At 41.0% G+C, this 21423-nt stretch overlaps 1 protein-coding gene across 2 annotated transcripts in view; it reads right to left on the bottom strand.

The window, feature by feature from the left end:
* Window positions 1-5826: 5826 nt before the first annotated feature.
* The window catches only part of RGMB (repulsive guidance molecule BMP co-receptor b), a 29169-nt gene continuing 13572 nt past the window's right edge, over window positions 5827-21423 (bottom strand). For both annotated transcript variants that reach the window (XM_042990725.1, XM_042990735.1), the window contains one exon: window positions 5827-9210. In XM_042990725.1, the coding sequence (XP_042846659.1) occupies window positions 8542-9210 (669 nt within the window). In that variant the 3' untranslated portion in view covers window positions 5827-8541. The remainder of the gene's footprint in view (window positions 9211-21423) is intronic.

Genomic DNA, 21423 nt, shown 5'->3' with positions numbered 1-21423 from the left:
CATGGTTAGTGATGTTAAGCATCTTTTCATGCATCTGTTGGCCATCTGGGTGCCTTCTTTAGAAAAACATCTATTCAGGTCCTCTGCCTGTTTTCTTTTGCCCTAGAGCCTACTGTGGCTTAATCCTGTGGCAGCCACCAATATTTTAAGATAAGTTGGTCTCCAGGTTTATTACTGAAACACCATGGCAATATCAGTAAATTGCCAGAGTGGATTTCCCTGCGGTCACACATTTATTTAGTCAAACAAATCGCGTTGGTTCCAGTAAGTAGCAGATGTTATCAGTTGTGGGATTTTTAATTGGATTATTTGTTTTTTTGTGTGTGTGTTGAGCTGTATTAGTTCTTTACATATTTTGGATATTAATCTCTTATTGAATATATCATCTGCACCTATCTTCTCCCATTTGGTAAGTTGCCTTTACATTTTTTCAATTGTTCACATCGTTATGCAAAACCTTTTTATTATGGTATAGTCCCAGTAGTTTATTTTTGCTTTTGTTTCCTTTGCCTGAGGAGGGATATCTAGAAAAATATTGTTATGGCCAATGTCAAAGAAGTGTTTTCTTCTAGGAGTTTTATAGTTTCCAGTTTCACATTTAGCTCTTTAGTCCATTTTGAATTTATTTTTGTGCATGGTGTAAGAAAGTGGTCCAGTTTCATTCTTTTGCATGCAGCTCTACAGTTTTTCTGGCACCATTTGTTGAAGAGCCTTTGTCCTATTGTATATTGCTGCCTCCTTTGTTGTAGATTAATTGACCACATTAAGTGTGGATTTCTTATTAAGGCTTTGTATTCTGTTCTTTGGTTCTGTGTGTCCATTAAAAATTTTTTTTTTTTAAATTTTTTAACGTTTATTTATTTTTGAAACAGAGAGAGACAGAGCATGAACGGGGAAAGGTCAGAGAGAGAGGGAGACACGGAATCTGAAGCAGGCTCCAGGCTCTGAGCTGTCAGCACAGAGCCCAACGCGGGGCTCAAACTCACAGACCGCGAGATCATGACCTGAGCTGAAGTCAGATGCCTAACCAACTGAGCCACCCAGGCGCCCCTAAAAAAATTTTTTTTAATGTTTATTTACATGAGAGAGAGAGAGAGAGAGAGAGAGAGAGAGAAAGAGAGAGAGAAAGAGAAAGGCAGTGCGTGAGCAGGGGAGGGGCAGAGAGACAAAGACAGAATCTGAAGCAGGTTCCAGGCTCTGAGCCAACAGCCCAGAGCCCCACACGGGGCTTATACTCAGGAGCCGTGAGATCATGATCTAAGCCGAAGCCAGACACTTAACAGCTGAGTCACCCCGGCGCCCCCTATGTGTCTCTTTTTGTGACAGTGCCATACAGTTTTGATTACTAGCTTTGCAGTATATCTTGAAATCAGGGATGGTGAGACCTCTAGATTTGTTTTTCTTCCTCAAGATTGCTTTGGCTATTCAGGATCTTTTGTGGTTTCATACACATTTCAGAATCATGTGTTCTAGTTCTGTGAAACGTGCGTTGGTATTTTGATAGTGAGTGCATTGACTCCATAGATTGCTTTAGATGGCATGCACATTTTAACAATAGTCTTCCTATCCAGGAGCATGGAATATCTTTCCATTATTTTGTGTGTCATCTTCAATATCTTTCATTGTTGTTTTATAGTTTTCAGATTACAGGTCTTTCACTTCCTTGGTTAAGTTTATTCCTAGATTTTTTATTCTTTTTGGTGGAATTGTAAATGGGATTTTCTTAATTTTTTTTTTTCTGATAGCTCATTATTAGTGTATAGAAATGCAGCCAATTTCTGTTTGTCCATTTTTTTCCTGTGACTTTACTGGATTTGTTTTTTCTAATAGTTTTTTTTTTTTTTTTTTTTTGGTGGGGTCTTTAGTGTTTCCTGTATATATTATCATGTCATCTGTAAATAGTGGTACTTTTTCTTTTTCCTTGCCAATTTTCCTTTTATTTCTTTTTCTTGATTAATTGCTATGGCTAGAATGAAAGTTCCTGATCTTAGAGGAAAAGATTTCAGCTTTTTATTATTTAGTATGATGTTAGCTATAGGTTTCTCATAAATGGCCTTCATTTTGTTGAGGTACATTACTTTTATAACAACTTTGTTGAGAGTATTTATCACAAATGAATGTTGAATTTTGAAACATTTTTTTCTGCATCTATTGAGATGGTCATAGAATTTTTATTCTTTTTGTTATTGTGGAGTATCATGTTGATTTGCAGATGTTGAACCATCCTTGCATCCCTGAGATAAATCCCACTTGATCATGGTATATGACTCTTTTAATGTATCGTTGAATTTGGTTTAGTAATATTTTGTTCGGTATTTTACATCTATGTTCATCAGGAATATTGTCCTACAGTTTTCTATTTTGTGGTGTCTTTGCCTGGTTTTGGTATCAGGATAATGCTAGTCTTGCAAAATGAGTTTGGGAGCATTTTTCCCTATTCACTTTTTTTTTGGGAATAATTTGAGAATGATAGGTACTAACACTTACTTAAATATTTGGTAGAATTCACCTGTGAAGCTGTCTGGTCCTAAAATGTTATTTTTTAGGAGTTTTATTTCTATTTTTTTTTAGAAGCAGAGAAAGCATGAGTGGGGGAGAGGGGCATGAGGTAGGAGGCAGAGAGAGAGATAAAAAGAGAGAGAGAGAGAGAGAGAGAGAGACAGAGACAGAGAATCCTAAGCAGGCTCCATACCCATTGCAGAGCCTGACATGTGGTTTGACCTCATGACCATGAGATCATGACCTAAGCTGAAATTAAGAGTCAGATTTCTCAACTGACTGAGCCATCCAGGTGCCCCAGAAGTTTTAAAAGTAGTGATTTAATTTCATTTCTTGCATGAGTTTATTCCTATTTTTTTGTGATTCATTCTTGGAAGTTTTGTAGAAATGAACCATTTGTTTCTAGATTTTCCAGTTTTCTGGTATGTAATTAATAATTGTAGTAATCTTTCATGATCCTCTGTATCAGTTGTAACTTCTTTCATTTTTATTTTATTTATTTGGGCCCTCTCTTTTTTTCTTGATGAGTCTGGCTAGAGGTTTATCAATTTTGTTTATCTTTTCAATGAACGAGCTTTTAGTTTCATTGATATTTCTATTTTTTAAATCTATATTTTATTTATTTCCACTCTGATCTTTATGATTTCCTTTTTTTAAAGTTTTTTTTTTTTTTTAAATTAGTGTTTATTTATTTTGAGAGAGAGACAGAGAGCAAGTAGTGGAGGGACGGAGAGAGAGGGAGACACAGAATCCAAAGCAGGTTGTAGGCTCCACGCTCTGAGCTGTTAGCACAGAGCTCAACGTGGGGCTCAAACCCACAAACTGTGAGGTCATGGCCTGAGCAGAAGTCGAACGCTTAACTGACTGAGCCACCCAGGCGCCCCTATGATTTCCTTCCTTTTACTAACTTTGAGCTTTACTCTTTTCCTAGTTCCTTTAGGTATAAAGTTAGATAATTTGAGATTTTTCTTGATTGTTGGGTGGGCCTGTATTACTATGAACTTAGAATTGCTTTTACTACATTCCATAGATTTTGGTAAGTTGTTTCCATTTTCATTTATCTCAAGGTATCAATTTCCTCTTTGATTTCTTCACTGACACTTTGGTTGTTCAGTTACACGTTCAATATCCATGTATTTGTGTTTTTTGCCAGTTTCTATCTTGTAATTGATTTCTGGTTTCATACTGTTATGGTCAGAAAAGATTCTTGACATGATTTCAATCTTCTTGAATGCATTGAGACTTGTTTTGTGGCCTAACATGTAATCTTTTCATGGCGTGTTCCACATGCACTTGAAAAGTACCGTCTATTCTGCAGTTTGGGATGCAATGTTCTATATGTATCAGTTAAATTCATCTGGTCAAATGTGTCATTTAAGGCCAATATTTCCTTACTAATTTCCTGTCTGGGTGATTTATCCATTGATGTAAGTGGGTATTAAAGTCCCCTAATATTACTATACTACTGTCAAGTTTCCATTGACATCTGTTAATATTTGCTTTATATATTTAGGTGCAAGGGCTACATTAGTGATTGAGATAATCATGTTTTAAAAATTAGGTCATTTATGGCAAGTGCAATTCCTACTTGATTAATTTGTGTATGGTTCGGTCTTGTGTATTCCATTTGGTAGCAGTGCTTACTTTTTTTTCTTTTTCTGTAGTTGGACTTTTCATTACTGTAATAATAATAATAAGTGTCATAGAACTGTCATCCATGATGAGCTGTCAGTTAGAAAACTTGGCCCTGTTGCTTTCTTCTTGCTGGAGTTTGGTATACTGACTGTAATATATTTTAGCTGACCAGCCTGGTGGGTTCACTTGGTTTGAACAACACTGTAACCAGGCAGGGTGCACATTCCATCTGTGTTGGATCTGTTAGTGTATTTCCTAGGCTGTGGCTGCCCCACTCTGTTTATAAATATACACACTGCTCACAAGAGAGAGGAAACACAAACTTCTGCACTCCCAGCACATACTTCATATTTTGGGTACAAAGGACTAAATATTTAGTTGATACTATTTAGTTGATGTTATTTAGTTGATAGTGTCAAACATTTGCTTATTTGGTGAAGGTAGAGTAATAAGTTCAGAGACAAATATTCTTGAAATAATAATATTGTGATATGGCTTATCCGTTTGGAAGACAGAAAGGGAATGGAAGGAGAAAAATATGGTGAGCTTAGGCAGTCAAGTAATAACGAACTGTGAACTGCTTCCTCTTTTTTTTTAATGTCTTAGATTCTCTGAGGCAGGGAGATAGTCCTTAAGACACATACAAAGAAACTGCTAGATTTTTTCTTGCTGTTCCCCTAAAGTATATTTGCTCAGAAAGGACCGCAGCAATCCAAGACTCTGGTATTCCAGCTGATCTCAGGCAATAGAATACTAAATGTGGCTACAAAAACAAACAAACCCCCAAAAGACAACAAAATTCCAGTAACTAACAGGATGCTTAATGTTTGTTAAAGTCACGGTTTCCTGTGTAAAACAATAAAGACCTCCTTGTTAGGTTTTTGGACAGTTCCTTAAATTTCAATTCCTGAAAAGCTGGGGGTCTGGATTTAGAGTATACAGAAAGAGAAATTTTGACTTGTAAGTATAGACTTCATTGTGATGTGGTTTATTTCTTAGTGTTCATTTAGTGTAGGCTTATGTATTAGGTTCTCAGTGGCTGTATCACAGTCATCTTATTTTGTGTTTCAGAGGATTTTTGTTGTTGTTCTGAACTACACTTAAACACTATGTATAAGGATTGAGTCTTCTATTTAAGAAATGATTATGTAGGTTTCCCTGAGTTGGAATTTGTCCCATTTAGTATTTGACTTAGTAATTGATTTCCTTTGCTTTCAGTTTGGGTTTAATTTCTTTTTCAAGTTTTTCTACCCTTCGGCATGTTTCTTGAACAAAGAACAAGTTGAGATCTTGTGATCTCTTTTTAGAACATCCAAGAAATAGGGATTTACAAGTTCCCAAAGCCAAAAAATCCTGCCCCCAAGTCCTTCCCACCAGAAGTTCCCATCCATGCTATCTTAAAAGCACCACAGGGCAGGTCCCATGTCTGCCAAGGGACCAAAACTATTACTAAAGACAGACCTTTAGGATCATACCAGTGGCCTAGTTTTACAGATTCTTACTTGAAATTGCTTAAAATTGAAAAATGAAAAGCTACAGTAAAGATGTAGTTTAGAAAACACGCAAGTTTGTGGACAGTTTTGGATTGTCAGTAATCAGAGGATTTTGCACAAACACCCCCTCACTCCCTTTCTTCCCCTCCTGTGTTCTGCAGCTCTTCCAGCAGGTGTCACTATAATCACAGAACAAACATTCCACAGCATGGTATGTAACTTTATTTTTCTAGCATAATAATTTAAAGTATTTACACACTGCACACTCACTGTTTTACACAGATACTTATCCATATACCTATGAACCACATCTAAAGGTTTCTTTGCAAAGACTCGACACACTGTGGGAATTTCCAAGCATTAACAAAGGGAAGAAAAGGACAAAAAAATGTTTTGAGTCTTTTAAAGACAGCCATGTGGAGCATCTGTGAAAACCAGTGTTTTCCCTCAAGTTTTAACCTCCCCCAGGAGACCTTTGAATAGCTACATCTTATCCATGTGGTGGGATCACCTGAAACTCTTGGTTAAGGAAGATTCCAAGAACCAAAATGTACAAGTACTATTTTCTCTAAAAGTCCTAGAAAAGAAATGGAAAATAAGCTGGCCCTTCTCTAGAGAAGCATCTGTATTTCTTAGTCATCTGTGGGGACTGTAAATGTTGTAGGAGGACACTGATTATAAAGGGAAAATAGCCAAACACACTGGCACAAATGCTAGTGAAACAGAATGCTTAGAGGCATCCTTCCCAGCTAGGATATGGCAGAGCAACCTGTTTCTTTCCCCAACTATTAGTAGAGGTGGTGATTTTGCTTTCCCTAAAGAGGACAAAGGTAATATGAACCATATACACTCTAAAGCCAGACACTGTAGAAACTTCTATTGCTTTTACCTTTTATACTGTTCACACAAGAATAGTGGTTATACTCTAAATATTTTTCCTCCTTTGTTCTACTCAATTACCTAACAAAATTACTAGCTAACTATAGCTTCTGAACTGGTACATGTTCTGTAGGTGAACAGAAATAGCCACAGTTCAGAGCTCATGGTAGGTAGGCCCCCGCGTCTTTATAGAAGGGTAACAAGTTCAGTTTCACTTCTCTGGTATTGCGTCTTTTTATCAAGTAAGAAGTAGGGTGCCTTTGTGATTTTCCCAGACTTCCCAAGACTATCCTCTCCTAGATCAGAAAAAGAGCGGTTTCCCACCTCTAGATGAACCCACAGCTCCATGCTGTAATTGGATCATCAGTTCACTAAGAAACAGAATTTCACGAACCAAAATCCTCTTCTCCTGCCAGTTTGGGCCTCTGGCCATGACCCTAATCAATGGGGCATGGCAAAAGGCAGGCCCCAGGTTTAGATACCTGGCTATCTAAAATTCAGCACAAGTTGGATCCTAATTGCTATGGTATATAAAATTAACTTTCTTCTTGCATTTATGTAAATCTGAGTAAGGTAAGGTACAAATTATTTCGTTTCTCCTTGGAACCAAACATTTACATAGATACAATAGAAATCCACCTGCCCTAGGTAGAACTCACTTCCTCATTGTTCTTGCATTTTGTGGGTGGTGCTTTCCTTTTGCAAGGGCGTGCCAACAGGTGAAATGGAAGGAGGTATTTTACTTTATAGGAATTTTACCAAGTTACATGAGCACTCACTAGTATATTATCACTATAGATGTTACAAAGGAGCATATCTAATTAAAGAAAGAGAGACCACCTGCGAAGCAACGTTGCTCAGTGAGAAGGTCTGGGTTCACCAGAGCCCATTTTGCCACTTACTGGCTCAGGCCCTCAAAGTTTTCCTGTCATTTAACACCCTATCCTTTCCCTCATGCATACAGACACGTCAGCGCCAGCGACTGTGAAGGCCACGGTGTGGGCGGCAAGGAAGAGTGGCACACCTTGTGATGGGATCTGGGCCTCGACATGAAGAGAGAATCTAACAAGGCCTAGTCTCTGGGTTCATCAGGTGAGGTTGAGGAGGGTTTACGGGGGGGGGTGGAGACAGGGAGCAGTGTGTCTCTGGGCATAAACAGCCAAGGAAAGAAGGCTTAGAACTTGGGCTTGCACAAATGATACAGAGAAGAGCAAGGCGTGATACGGTTTAAACAGGAACACGGGAGGAGGAAATGTCTGAGAGCTCCTGGCGTCTAGTAAAATGCCTGGTATTTATCTATGAAATTGCCATCACCAGCCCCTTCTGACCTAATAGAAACAGCAGTTTCATATGGCTCAACCTCACATTCCCTAAGTGCTCAGAACAATCCTAATTAATGAAACCTGTAGTAATACACTCCCTGCCCTTTGAAAAAGTGACAGTTGTGAAGGAGGGCGAGGGTTTCTTAGAGATGCGTGTTTCACAAGAGCCAAAGTGCCTGTCGGGGAGTTAGTTAGCTGTCCTTCCACACGGAGTGAGAGTAAGGACCTCCTCGCTCAAGGGACGCAGCTCCGCCAGCAGGAGGCCAGTGAAAGCTGCGCACCCAACGTGGCAGATCAGTAGCAAAGGGAGAAGGCAGGGACGGACAGCCAGGGACAGCCACGAGCACCGTCACTGGTCCTCTTCAGCGGGAACGCTGCGATGGCGTCTGTGTATATGTACTATACGTACTAACCAGGTACACACATAAATATTTAATATATAAAAAATAAAGTGCTTTCTAACAGGTCCCCCGGCAGGGACATTATAAAATATTTCACAAAACTGCAAAACAAAATCAATACAGTCGAAGAACACTACATCCAACATACTTGGAACAGTCACGCACATTATGTACAGTCTGGTGGGTGCCCCGGGACAAACATCCTGTCATATACATGGTATATACATATATACTCTTTTACTCAATATATTATGACAATATATATTTTAAAATTCTGTTATAGACAAAAAATAAAAAAACAAAAGACAATCCCTACAAAAACACAGTAAAGATCAAGCATGTGAGTCCCAGACTGACAGACAAATGGCCGCCTCCACGGGGTGTCCCGTGGCTACTGCTCGGGAAGATGTGCCAGCGTTCCTTCCTCGGGTGCAGCGCCTCCACGTCCTCCAAGGCACTGTGAGCAGCGGCGGTGAAGTTGGCATCCCCAGTGGTGAGCAGGTCGAAGACACAGGACTGGAAGTAGATGTCCTTCACTGGCATCTTCTCGTGGCACTGAGCATTGGCAGCCTCCAGTGTGTAGCCAGGCCAGGCCTGCGCCAATGAGGTGCGAGGCACGCTGTGCCCCAGGATGGCAGACACCTGGCCCTGCCCATCATCAATGCGCTCGCTCAGGGGGCAGCCATTCACACACAGCTGCAGGTCCTGGCTTTCCTCATAGGACATGGCCAGGTCTTCAGGCATGCGGATGGCGAGGGTCAGGTAGCGACCCAGCTGCCGCACAAATACCGTGGTCCCTATGTAGCGGGCGTGCATTTCCACGTAGCGGCCGCTCTCCCTCTCCACGATAAGCAGGCTCTTGGTGTCGCCATCCCCACCGCTGGTGCTGCCATCCACAAAGGCGGACGGCAGGTCATCTGTCACAGCTTGGTACACTTTCTGATCTGTGCACTCACGGTGAGCTTTGAAGATGATGGTTATCTGTGGGGAGGAACGCATACAAATTTAAACAGGGTGGAAGGGAAACAGAAGTGTTCTCTTCTAGGCTGGAGTTGAATGGCTGGAGACAGGATCTCCAGACTCAGGCCCAAGTGCTCCTGCCTCACAAATGAAAGGTGCCACTGTTAAGGGGGAGAAAAAGTCCTCTAGGCTTAAGTAGAAAAATTTAATGCAAATCCAGGAAATGTGCATCAAGAAAAACTTTACTTTCCTCAGACAGAACCATGTTGCTGTTCGGATACAGGTAATTTTTTCTGATAACTTGGTATCTTCTTCCCCAAACAGCTGACTGGTGGTATAGCTCTGAGAAAAAAAAGACTCCTTTCTAAGTTATGTAGAAACTTATGGGGCTTAATTAATAATATACCCACCAGAACTTTGATTTCTAAAAAGATTCCTCACTGGATCATAAATCCAGCCCCCATGGCTCATCATTACAAACATTCTTACAAACACTCAAGAGACAAAGCAGAGTTGAGGATGGGGCCATCCTGCCAAGAGCCACCAATCGTGCCTCAGCTAAGATTTCTTTAAGTCTCTTAATCAAATGTTTCACATGACTGGCTAATCCCTGGGACTGGGAAATCACTTGGCAAACACAGGTCCCGGGCACTGGCAGAGAATAAATACCCTCAACCTAGTTACAGCAAATGTTTTCCCCAAACAGCACAATGGCCCTTGAACTTCTCAGAAATTTTTTCTGGAGCCAAGTCTAAATTCTCCATATTAAGCAGACAAAATGGATAATACAAAAGCTTTCCTTTAGTAAACCCATTTTCCTTCCTTATTTAGAACAATTACAAGACACTGAACCTTCACCTCCAACACACTCAGCATGTCTGGTACACGTGGTGTAAGAAGAGGACTATCAAGAGAGACAGGGCCTTCTGGGTCACACAAGGTAGGAAAAGCTTCCTGAAGAAAAGGAAAGACAATAGCCTGCCATTTCTGTTGTCAGGACCTGAAGTAATGGCGTATTTTTCTTTCTTCTTGAAGAAGAAAACACAAACAAAAACAGGTGACCTCAGTCCAGGAGGAAGGTAGACCGGCCACACTACAAACTTCTCTGGAGAGAGGAAAACTCCCCTCTCCTGCAAGGGAGCTAATGCAAACAACAGACCCTTGTTACAAGGGCCAGAAAATGCCCTGCTTGCCCCCCTCCCCACCTCTCTTCTACACATCCTCACCACCACCCTCTAGTTTGTCTGAATTTTTTTTCCTCAACCTGGCCAGCATTTACTCACACTATTTAATTCCACATGTTCCCACTGGTGTTACTTGACTGGAATTTTCCAGCCATTTCATTTTACTTCAGCCAGTTAGTTATAAAGCCAGACCTGAACCATCTGCACCGTAGCAACTGGTTAAACTCATATCCGTTGTTTGCAGCTGCAACTAAAAGCCAGACAATGTACTATGAAAATGCTTGGTGTTCTCCCTTCCTAATTACCCTGACCCACAATTTAATTTCACTACCGGCCTTCTCACATTTCAACACCTTCTTAACAACCCAAAGGAGGTGTACCAGAGAGGACTGCAGGAAATTTGTTGTGCATCCAACCATAGGACCTTCCAGAGTGAATGGGATTCTGAGCTAGATATCTAATGGGACTATAAAATAGATTTATTTGGTGGCTCTGAAGACAGTTTGACAAGTGCCTTTTTTAACACAAGCCAGGATCCTTTGGAGGTGAAAAGATTAATTCAAGTAAATTCTGCACCTCACAGAGTTGAAAGCTAATACAGATGGCTCCAATAAGGGTGAGTAAAACTTTTCATATAATCACTGTCCTCATTTTTACCCGGAGCATTCACACACTCAAGGACTAAACCAATGATTCTACAAGAGCTAAGTAATTTGTCTTTCTAGTCTAACCAACCTCAAATTTAAGTGAACATTATTTGCAAGAATCAAGTACCATTTTGTTCATCTTAGGAAAAACAAAGAGGAATTAGTTTTGTTGAGACAATCAGAGACCCAATTCCAGTCAAGTTCCTAAACGGGCAAGCAAGAGTCAACATTAAGAGGAGTGGAATAGTTCCACATGTCTTACCAAGCCTAGTGTTTTCTTTAAGCACACCAATTCCAACTCAGGAGTCATTTCAAACACCTCATGCAGTATTGTCCTCTGCTATGCCTGCTCCACTAACAGTAACTCCCATAACCCTAGATCAAATAACACTCAAGCTTGACTTCTGCACTAAGATCTACATTTACCAAATATCCCAGTCTTTCTAACAGATTTTTGTCCAATTTTCTAGGAGTCATTTTCTCTATGAGACAGCAAAACATATTTCTCTTTTGGGCAAAATAATTCTCACAGCGCAAATGTACAGAATTAGCCCTTGAATCAAAATCTTGGGACTCCTGGGTGGCTCGGTCAGTTGAACATCCGACTTTTGATTTCGGCTCAGGTCATGATCCTGGGGTTGTGGGATTGAGACCCATAATCAGTGTGGGCCCTGCTGAAGATTCATTCTCTTTCTCCTTCTGCCCCTCTCCCCAGCTCACATTCTCTCGCTCTCTAGAGGGGTTTCCTGAGTGGTTCCCTGTAGTTTGAGTATGTACTGAAGAGGTACCTAGAGATATAATCAACGTGAGTGAAGAAAACACCAGGCAACAGTTGTACGTGACTTATATTTTGTAATGTAACTTCATTCCTTATACAATTACAACTCAAGCTCTTAAAAAAGGCACTCAGCTGTAAGAAGCCAGAAATTAATTTTCAGATTCTATCTTGTTTTTAGAAAAACAAAATTTTTTTATTCTTATTTTTTAAAAATATTTTTAATGTTTACTTTTGAGAGAGACAGAGTGTGGGCAGGGAAGTGTCAGAGAGAGAGACAGGGAGACACAGAATTTGGAGCAGGCTCCAGGCTCTGAGCTATGAGCACAGAGCCTGACATGGGGCTCGAACTCATGGACTGCAAGATCATGACCTGAGCCCAAGTCGGACACTAAACTGACTGAGCCACCCAGGCACCCAATTCTTATTCTTAAAAAAAAAAACAAAAAAACAAAACAAAAAAAACCAAACACCTCAGAATTTTTGGACATTCCAAATGTTTTCAACTGCCAACTAGCAGCTATTAGAGGGTGAAAACAGGATATTCAAAACTGTATTCTAAAGCTCTCAAACAGAGAATTTAAAAACACCAGCTATAGTGCTTACTTTTCCCCATCCATGAACTGATCCATATGCTGTAATAACTCAATTTGGCACATCTATTCTACGCCACACCATTTATTATTGATGGATGACATTTCTGTGCATTTAAAACATCAATGCCTTTTGTTAAACCTTTCCCACCAAGTCCCTCTCAACCCCTACCTCAGACAAACTACTCCAGTACTCCTCATTCATTTTTAATGTTGCACTCCCTAAGATCTTTACCACCCACAAGGTCTATTAGGAAGACAGAGATAGCAGCTACAAATCAACCTTTCTACATGTGATATACGGATTTAAGGTTTGCTGTGAAAAATCGAACTTTAGGGGCACCTGCCTCTCTTTTCCACCACGAAAAGAAAATGCATTAAAAGAAAATGAGGTAACCAACAAAGGAAAACCCAGGCCCAGCTTTGCCAAGATAGAGAAAGAGCTCCACCAGGCTCAACAGCTTTGCGAAGTGCTGTGCATAGGTTTTCAAACAGCAGAATTCCCTTAAGGCTGTACACTTAACTACTTGTGCTTATTGTATTTTGGAAGAAACAACCATCAGCGTTTAGTCAGGCTATTCAGCACTGTAAGTGCAGGACCTTACCAGAATCTTCAAATTCCAGAACTGGACTCTCAGATCAAGGGACTCCTATCTCTTGGATTAAGATGGGCCAACAAACGAAACTGAAATAGTCCCAGAAATTAGGAAAGAACACAGAGAAACACAATTTTGATAAGTACCTGGTTAAAATTCTGTTTGTGTTAAAGGAAGCTAAGATTAATTCTATTTCGCATCATCAGCTGATATGTCTGCTTCATTAGATCCTCTGGGTGCAATTATAGGTTGGAAAAAAAAAGGCACCTATAAGGGAGGATAAGAGAACCACTGCTCACATCCCCTTTTACCCTTACTTAGATAAACTGGCACACAGCCTCTACATTAAGTCCTCTGGTGTGAGCAAAAATAAACCACTCCAATAAGGGTACATGCTTCAAAGGAAAACATTCACAAGCTCTATCTCTAGGTCCAAAATATCTACTCTTTATTTCTCAGGGTCAATTTCCTCTCAGATCAGGAATAAAATAAGGATGTCCACTCTTGCCACAGCAATCAGACAAGAAAGATAAGTCATTCTTAATTCGTAAGGTGGAAGTAAAACTGTCACTATTTGCAGATGACAATACTATGTATAGAAAACCCTAAGGATCTCACGAAAAACCTATTAGAATAATTAAATCCAATAAAGTTGCAGGATACAAAATTAATATACAGAGATCCATTGCCTTTGTATATACTACTAAGAAGCTCTCAAAATGAGAAATTAAGAAAACTATCCCATTTGTAATTGCATCAAAATTAATAAAATACCTAGGAATAAATTTAATCGAGTAAGTGACACACCTCTATTCTGAAAACTGTAAAACAATGATGAAAGAAATTGAAGACAACAAGTAAATACACAGTAAGATATACTATGCTCATGGAGTAGAAGAATACTGTTAACATGTCTATACTACCCAAAGCAATCTACAGATTAAATGGAATCTCTACCAAAATACCAACAGCATTTTACACAGAATTAGGATTAAAATCTGTATGAAATCACAAAAGACCCTGGGTAGCTAAAGCAGTCTTGAAAAAGAACAAAGTTGGAGGCATCACAATCCCGGATTTCAAACTATAACACAGAGCTGTAGTAATCAAAACAGTATGGCACTGGCACAAAAACAGACACACAAATAAATCGAACAGAAAAAAAAGTTCAGAAAGAAACCCATGCTTATATGGACAATTAATGTATAACAAAGTGGCACAAGAACATACAATGGAAAAAACAGTCTCTCCAATAAATGGTGTTGGGAAGAGCGGACCACTTTTTACACCATTGAAGACCTACATGTGAGCCTGGAAACCATTAAAGCTCCTAGAAGAAAACATAGACCACAATCTCTTGAATGTTGGCCTTAGCAACATTTTTCTCCGTAGGTCTTCTTGGGCAAGGGAAACAAAACCAAAATAAACTATTGGGACTCCATCGAACTAAAAAGGTTTTCCACAGTGAAGGAAACCAACAAAATGAAAAGGCAATCTACTGTAAGGGAAAAGATATTTGCAAACAGTGTTTCTAGTAAGAGAATAATTTTCAAAAACATATAAAGAACTTATAGAAGTCAATACCAAAAACAAAATCCTATTAAAAAATGGGCAGACGACCTGAATACGCATTTTTCCAAAGACGACGTACAGATGGCCAACTGACACATAACAAGATGCTCAACATCACTAATCATCAGGCAAATGCAAATGAAAACCACAATCAGAGATTACCTTACACCAGGTAGAATGGCTAGTATCACAAAGACAGAGCTAACAAGTATTAGTGAGTAGGAGAGAAAAGGGTGGGAACGTAAACTGGTGGAGCCAGGTGCCACAGCCACTGTGGAAAAACGGTATAAAGGTTCCTCAAAAAATTAAAAATAAAAGATTATACCATCTGGTAATTCCACTGCTGGGTATTTACTCCAGAAAAATGGAAACTAATTTAAAGAGATACATGCACCCCTATGTTTACTGCAGCATTGTTTACAATAAACAAGATTTGGAAGTGACCCAAGTGTCTACTGAAAGTAGAATGGATAAAGAGGGTGTTACCCTAAGTCAGATAAGTCAGAGAAAGAAACACTGGATAACTTCACTTATACCTGTAATATAAGAAACAAACAGACTCAAAATACAAAGAACAAACTGGTGGTTGCTGGGGGCGGGGTGGTGGTAGCAGTGGAAGGATGGGTGAAATATAAAGGAGATTAAGAGGTATAAACTTCCAGTTATAAAATAAGTAACTCATGGAGATGAAAAGTACAACAAAGAGATTACAGTCAATAAGGATGTAATAACGTCGTACAGTTACAGATAGTGACTATACTTATCGTGGTGAGCACTGTATAATGTATAGAGTTGTCAAATCACTATGTTGTATACCTGAAAGCAATATGACATTGTATGTGAAGTATACTTGAATTAAAAAAGACACAGTAGAGTATTATATACAGTATTTAGAGGAAACTGTTGAGATGGTCAGTAACTGATATGTAATTCTAAAATGACGACTTAACCTATACATCAAGTATCTACATACAAGAAAGCTGAACCTAAGACCTACAAAAGTGTATTTTTTTAGGTACTAGCAGAAAGACAGTATACATGTGTAAGAGGAGGGTGGCGGACTCCTCTTTTAGGGCTGGAATGAGGCCTCTTACCTTCAAAAGAGGTATCAAAATAGGTTTCTCTACCCTCAGAATCTCTTTCCACAGAGCTCTGTTCTAGGCGCACTTCCAGGATTCCAGAGAAATGGAATGGATCAGACTTATTTATTCTTCAGTGTTGCCCCAGGTAATACATGCAGGAACAAGGGCTGCCTTGGCTGCTGGAGGGGTTCTTGGCAGCGGATGGAGAAAGAAGAAACCAAACCAGAGGCGAAGGACACCCACAGCTGAGGCTGCTAGGGTGGTCCAGGGGAGAAGCGTTAATCTCAGTGGCTGGAAAGAATACGCAAGAGTGAAAGGGAAGCAGGCCCAGGGATGACACATAAGAGGCACAAAAATGTAGACTTCCAAAGAGTAACTTCTGTGTACTTAAAACAAGGAAGGCTCTAAGTATAAATAGGCTCCTAGACAGTGAAATAGGCCAGCTTCCTGGTACAGAGCAGAGCAAGGCTAGGCTGGGCATGAGGAGGGAGGGCATCTAGTCCTCAAGTCTTAGCCACTCAGAGGACTCAACATGGCACTTGTTGGTTGCTGTATTCAGATTTTGCATTATGATGAGGCCACCAAGTGTAAGAAGTCATGTTTCTAGATGTGAAGTTAAGCATGTGTGGACAGTGTTACAGGCCTCCACTGCCACTGTGCTACAGACCAGAGGCCAGAAGTATTCTGAAAGGTGAGAGCCAGGGCTGGAGGCGTAACTCTAGGGGCAGGAATCTGCCCTAGCAGGTCTTGCCTTTGGGGATTGCCCTCCAAAGAGGCGGAGGGGGCAGTGCCATAGATCCTGAGGCCCTAGAGCAGAACCTCTGGCCAATGCCCTAGGCCTTGGTTCAGCAGAGTTATTGCCCAAACCTATGGGGATTAGGAAATCACAGCTTCCGATCATTTTTCACTTCTGAGAAATGATTTGAAAACTAAAAGGGTCTGAAGGTCTTTATAATACACTCACTCTCTACCACTTCTAGGTTCAATTTCAAGTTCCCAGGGCTATTAAAAAAAAGAAAGAAAAAGCCCATTCACGAAAGAGGTGGCTGGAGGTGATGACCATGTATTTCAAGAAGTCAGTTAACTGAAATGCTACAAGCAATAGCCTTGGTCTTCATGTGCGTGAGGCAGGAGAGAGGAAGTCAGCAACACCACTGAGCGCAAACTTGGACACGCGGGCACACTTGAACGTACCTTTAGGTATAAAGATTAAACCCTGACCCCTCATTTCAGGAGGAAATGCAGAGCTGAGGAGCATTTAGTGTTTAAATGCCATCATTATCAATCTACCGTAGCACACATGCAACGTTCTAACACTCACAGAACCCCACCAGAATTAGCCATTCTTTTAGCTTCAACTCTTAAAATAACCGGCTCACTAGGACACAAAGAACTCGTCTTGCCAGAGACCCAGTTTCACCAAAAGCTCTTTCTACAATCAACAGCACTGTGTTTTCACTGGAAGCCTGTCCAGTTCAGTTCTGTACCTCAGATGTGTGCTGCTATGCTTGTTAGTTATCGCTTAAGTTGAGCATTTTACAAAGTCCTGAAGTTACCCCACCCAGGAGAACACAAAATTCAAAACAGTGGAAGAGCAAGTTCTACTGCAGTCAAAACAAATAAAGACAAGATGGGTAAGGTAGATTTTTCATTGTTCGGCACTGTAGAGTAACTCTTTTTATGTGCCACATTCCACATAGGCAGAAACTGTTTGGGTAGCATTAATTGAAGCCAACAAAAAAGTACCAACCATCCGGTGTTTCCTTCTCGCCCCTTCCTCTCAAAATGTTGACCCAAAGAAAATTTAACAGAGCAGCTAGAAATGTGACAGTAAAAGAAGTTCTGTCAGTTGTGTATCAGACTTGGCCTCTCGTTTAAGTTGTGGAGGATCGTGGATCTGTTTGAAAGGAGCAGAGGCCCATAAGCAGTGCAGGGAGTCCTGCCCAGCTAGCACAGGACTTGTGTTCATCTCATTTACAAATGGAGGATATTTTGAAGGTCTGCTCCTCCTAAACCACAGCTGGGACAGAGGGAGGGGCACAGAGAAGGATGACTCAAAATACAGGGCTTAATAGATATGCAGGTACAAACTTTATACAATTTTAGATGGTTTCTACTAACATCTTCTAAGTCTCTTCATTCTACAGAACAGAGATGGTAAAAGATTAGGGCCCAGAGGATTTTAATGCACAGAACAATAGGATGATGTAGCTTGTATGGCAAGAATGGCATAAAGAACCACCAAGGCAGGCCCATTCATCTTACAGAATGATCTTTTACACTAAAAGATAAACCATACAGCTAATAATTTCTTCTCCTTCTTCTTTTCCCCCTTACATATATTTGGAAATCCGTTTCCCTCCAAGAAATTCGCTGAACCCGTATGAAGCAAAGTTGAGTAGCTCCTGGGCCTAAGACCTTATAATCCAGTACAAACAGGAGCTAGGCAGGAAACAGAAAAGGACAAAGGAAGAACACAACCACCTGGAATTATAGCTGACTTCTCTTCTAAAAACTATTTACTGTTTTCATCTTCTTAAAAAAAAAAAAAAAAGTTTATTTTGAGATGGAGAGCAAGACAGGGGCAGAGAGAAAGAGAGAGGGAGGGAGGGAGGGAGGGAGGGAGGGGATCCCAAGCAGGCTCCACACTATCAGCACAGAGCCCGATGCAGGGCTTGAATTCATGAACCGTGAGATCATGACCTGAGCCCAAATCAAGAATAAGACATCTAACTGACAGCCAGGCACCCTGTTTATTGTTTCAATCTTGTTTCTACAAGTAGTAAATAAAGTCAGGGAGGAGAAGGTTATCTAAGATATGCTTTCATGGGTCTTAAAGAGGAGATGGGACCCAGAAAAATGAATTTAAGAATTGGTGACTCTGATGTCAAATTCTGGAAAGCTATTAAAAAAACTCTGGAAAGTTATTTTGGTTATTAAAGACCAACAACCTTCAAAAGTGGCAGCCAGGGTTCTAGATCCTTCTAGGGTATAAGGGAATAAGGAAATGCAGGTTCAAGAGAGGGGCCACGTTGACCATAGTGGGTGGAAAGGGAGACTGTGCCAAATACCAGGAGTAGAACCGGTGACCTGTGACAGTGACCAGGGGAAGGGGTATGCCCTGGGTACAGCGAGCAGCCCACCTCTCTGGCCCTTCTTGACACCTGTGACAACTTGCTAAGTAGGAACATCTGCAACCAGCTTATGAATGTGGGCCACTGATGTTCTAGAAAGAAACCCTGAGTGGCTAGTTCTACACCCAAGCCCCACAATTCTCCACCAACGGCTGATGTGCTATGTGCTTACACCCAGACAGAGACTGATACCACTTCTGCATCTCCCTCACCACCCCATGGTAGGCCCCGTAAAGCTCGGTGGTTCAAATGCAGCGCCAAGTTAATCATACACTTTAGGAGAGAAATGATTACACTGAGCAGGGAGCTACAACTGCAAACTTCTTTCCCATCTGTTCCCCAATATGCTTCAATCACTCTTACTTCCCCCCCCCCCACCCCCAGCATTTCTGCAAATGCTAGGACAAGGAGCAATCTTAAAGAGATGGCAAGAATTACCTGCATAAAAGATAATCACAACAAAATAAAGAGCAATTTCAGCCTTTAAAAGTTAGTCACCTGCAAGAAAGTTTCTGATCTCTGGAAGCAAAGGCTTCTATATTCTCAAAGAAAATGCCACTGTCCCCTCTAATAATGCAGCCAGCATGCAAGAACAGTGTCCATATATTCAAAATACAATCCTGCCTATGGGAGTATGAGGCATCTTCCTTAGTCAATAAAAATAAGAATGATCATTATTGTTTAGCTCAGACTATCTCTGTAAAGATACTAAAAACATAATGGGGTGGGGTCGGGGGCAAAAACTTGGCTACAAAGATGTACTAGGCCTGGGTTCAAAAGAGGACAGTCTTCCTGACCTTGATCCAGAAATATGTTTAACATGACAGTTGAAAGCCTTTGAAATGCAGGCACATCTCGCTTTGATTTTGTAACCAACAGAAAATGATCCAGAACACTGGTTTACGTGCCCACGTACTGCTGTGCAACAACAGCTACATGTGAATGGGCGTCAGAGAGGAGGAGAGGACCCAAACCATGCTCTAGGGCCCCACAAGCAAGTATGTTTTACCTCAATGATGCACCTTGGGTTATAGTTTGAAGGAGACAGAAAGCAAGAATGAACCCAACAATCTAAGTCTTCCTATATCTCTAGTATCATCAACCAGTGGAAGTTTTTAGGAATTTCCCAGAAAGTAGCTGGAATTTGAGAATTAGGGATAATTATGGACTTTAATAAATAAGTAGCTGCTGGGCATGGCCTCTTCCTCTCATGCTTTGGATAGGCTCTAAGTACTACTGCCAACAGGATTACCAGGAGCTGGAAGCCCACGGAACGTACAAGGCACCTCAGGGTGCTCACCCACCTGGCCAACAGTCACCTGGCTTGGCCAAGACGAAGAACATACCTCTTTCCCAAATGCAAACACCTTAAGGTAAACTGCCTTCTCTCACTAAAGGAGGAAGCATGGAAAATTCTGTAGCAGTCTATAAAGGCACTTGCCGTCATCCCCAATCTCCCCTCCTACTTACAATTTTGTTTTATTGAGACTGAAGGACAGGATGACAAAGCCAGAGTGATGCACAAAGACAAGATTACATTAAAATAAATTGAAAAATAGAGCTAAGGTATCCAAAGTACTTGTAAGAAATCATTTAAAAAAGTATTCCCATTGTTTAGGCTACTAGGAATACATTTGTAAAGTAAAGAATCTTTTCATCAAATTTACTCCAAAATTGCCTTCTGTAACCATGGCACAAAGCTTAAGTCCACTTAAACAGAGACACACAGATACACAGAGTGAAGTGAACAGGAGATGAAGGAGCTGGCAAAGAGAATGGGCAAGAGATGGTACTGAACAGAATTCTCTCCAGATGATCCGGCGTATTTGTCTGAGGCCCAGGAGAGCTATGCACATGTGTCCTTTTTGGAGCCTAAATAGTGTGGCCGCCTTTTCCCCCAAAACAAAAACTGCTTCCCCCCCCCCTCCCTATTTAGCCAATTCTGCCAGTTCTAAGCCTGTCCCTCTCATCTCTCTTCTCCAGGGCCTGCAGGCCTGAAGCCGCCTCTCACAGCCAAAGGTGGGAAAGACAGCTCTGAGCTGGTGTGGATCTCAGCCAAGGCATGCAGCTGTGCCAGAAACCCCTCAAGCCCCTGGGTGGGGATAAAAAGCTAGCCCTGGCCTCCCCTTTAGCGACACACACCTACCTGGCAAGGTAGCGACCGCACAAGACTCCTCTGAAGAGAGGGAGACGGGCTGGTGGAGGGCCTAACAAGACTGGCCTGGAGGAGGCATATCTGTGCCCATCATGATCAACCGGAAAACCACGCTAAGTTTCCCAGGGAAGGAGGACAGAAAGTAGATGACGGTGGATGAGGCCACATTGTTGAGTACTGCAAGTCTAGCTGCCCTAAACTCAATGCTTGCTATGTGGACAAAGAAAAAGGCTTAGCTAATAAATGACCCCTTGAATAGAGATGACTTCACTTTCACTGCGTTTAGATTTTTTCCCCCTACATTTTGTCTTTCTGTGAGGATGGAAAGGTACTAAGGGGCAGGTAGAGATCACAAAGATGACTACCAGATGGCTTGCTCAAGAAGCCAGGTTCCCAGGACTGAGGAAATTATCTCTAGGCCCTCACTGAGCATAACACTGGGGTCAGTGCTTCAGTTCATAGCTGAAGACAGTGAAATGAATGAGTGCTTACATAC

The sequence above is a fragment of the Panthera tigris genome, chromosome A1 (genome assembly GCF_018350195.1).
Source record: "Panthera tigris isolate Pti1 chromosome A1, P.tigris_Pti1_mat1.1, whole genome shotgun sequence".
Lineage (NCBI taxonomy): Eukaryota > Metazoa > Chordata > Mammalia > Carnivora > Felidae > Panthera > Panthera tigris.
The sequence above is the reverse complement of the archived record's forward strand: the minus strand, read 5'-3'. Positions and strand labels throughout refer to the sequence as shown.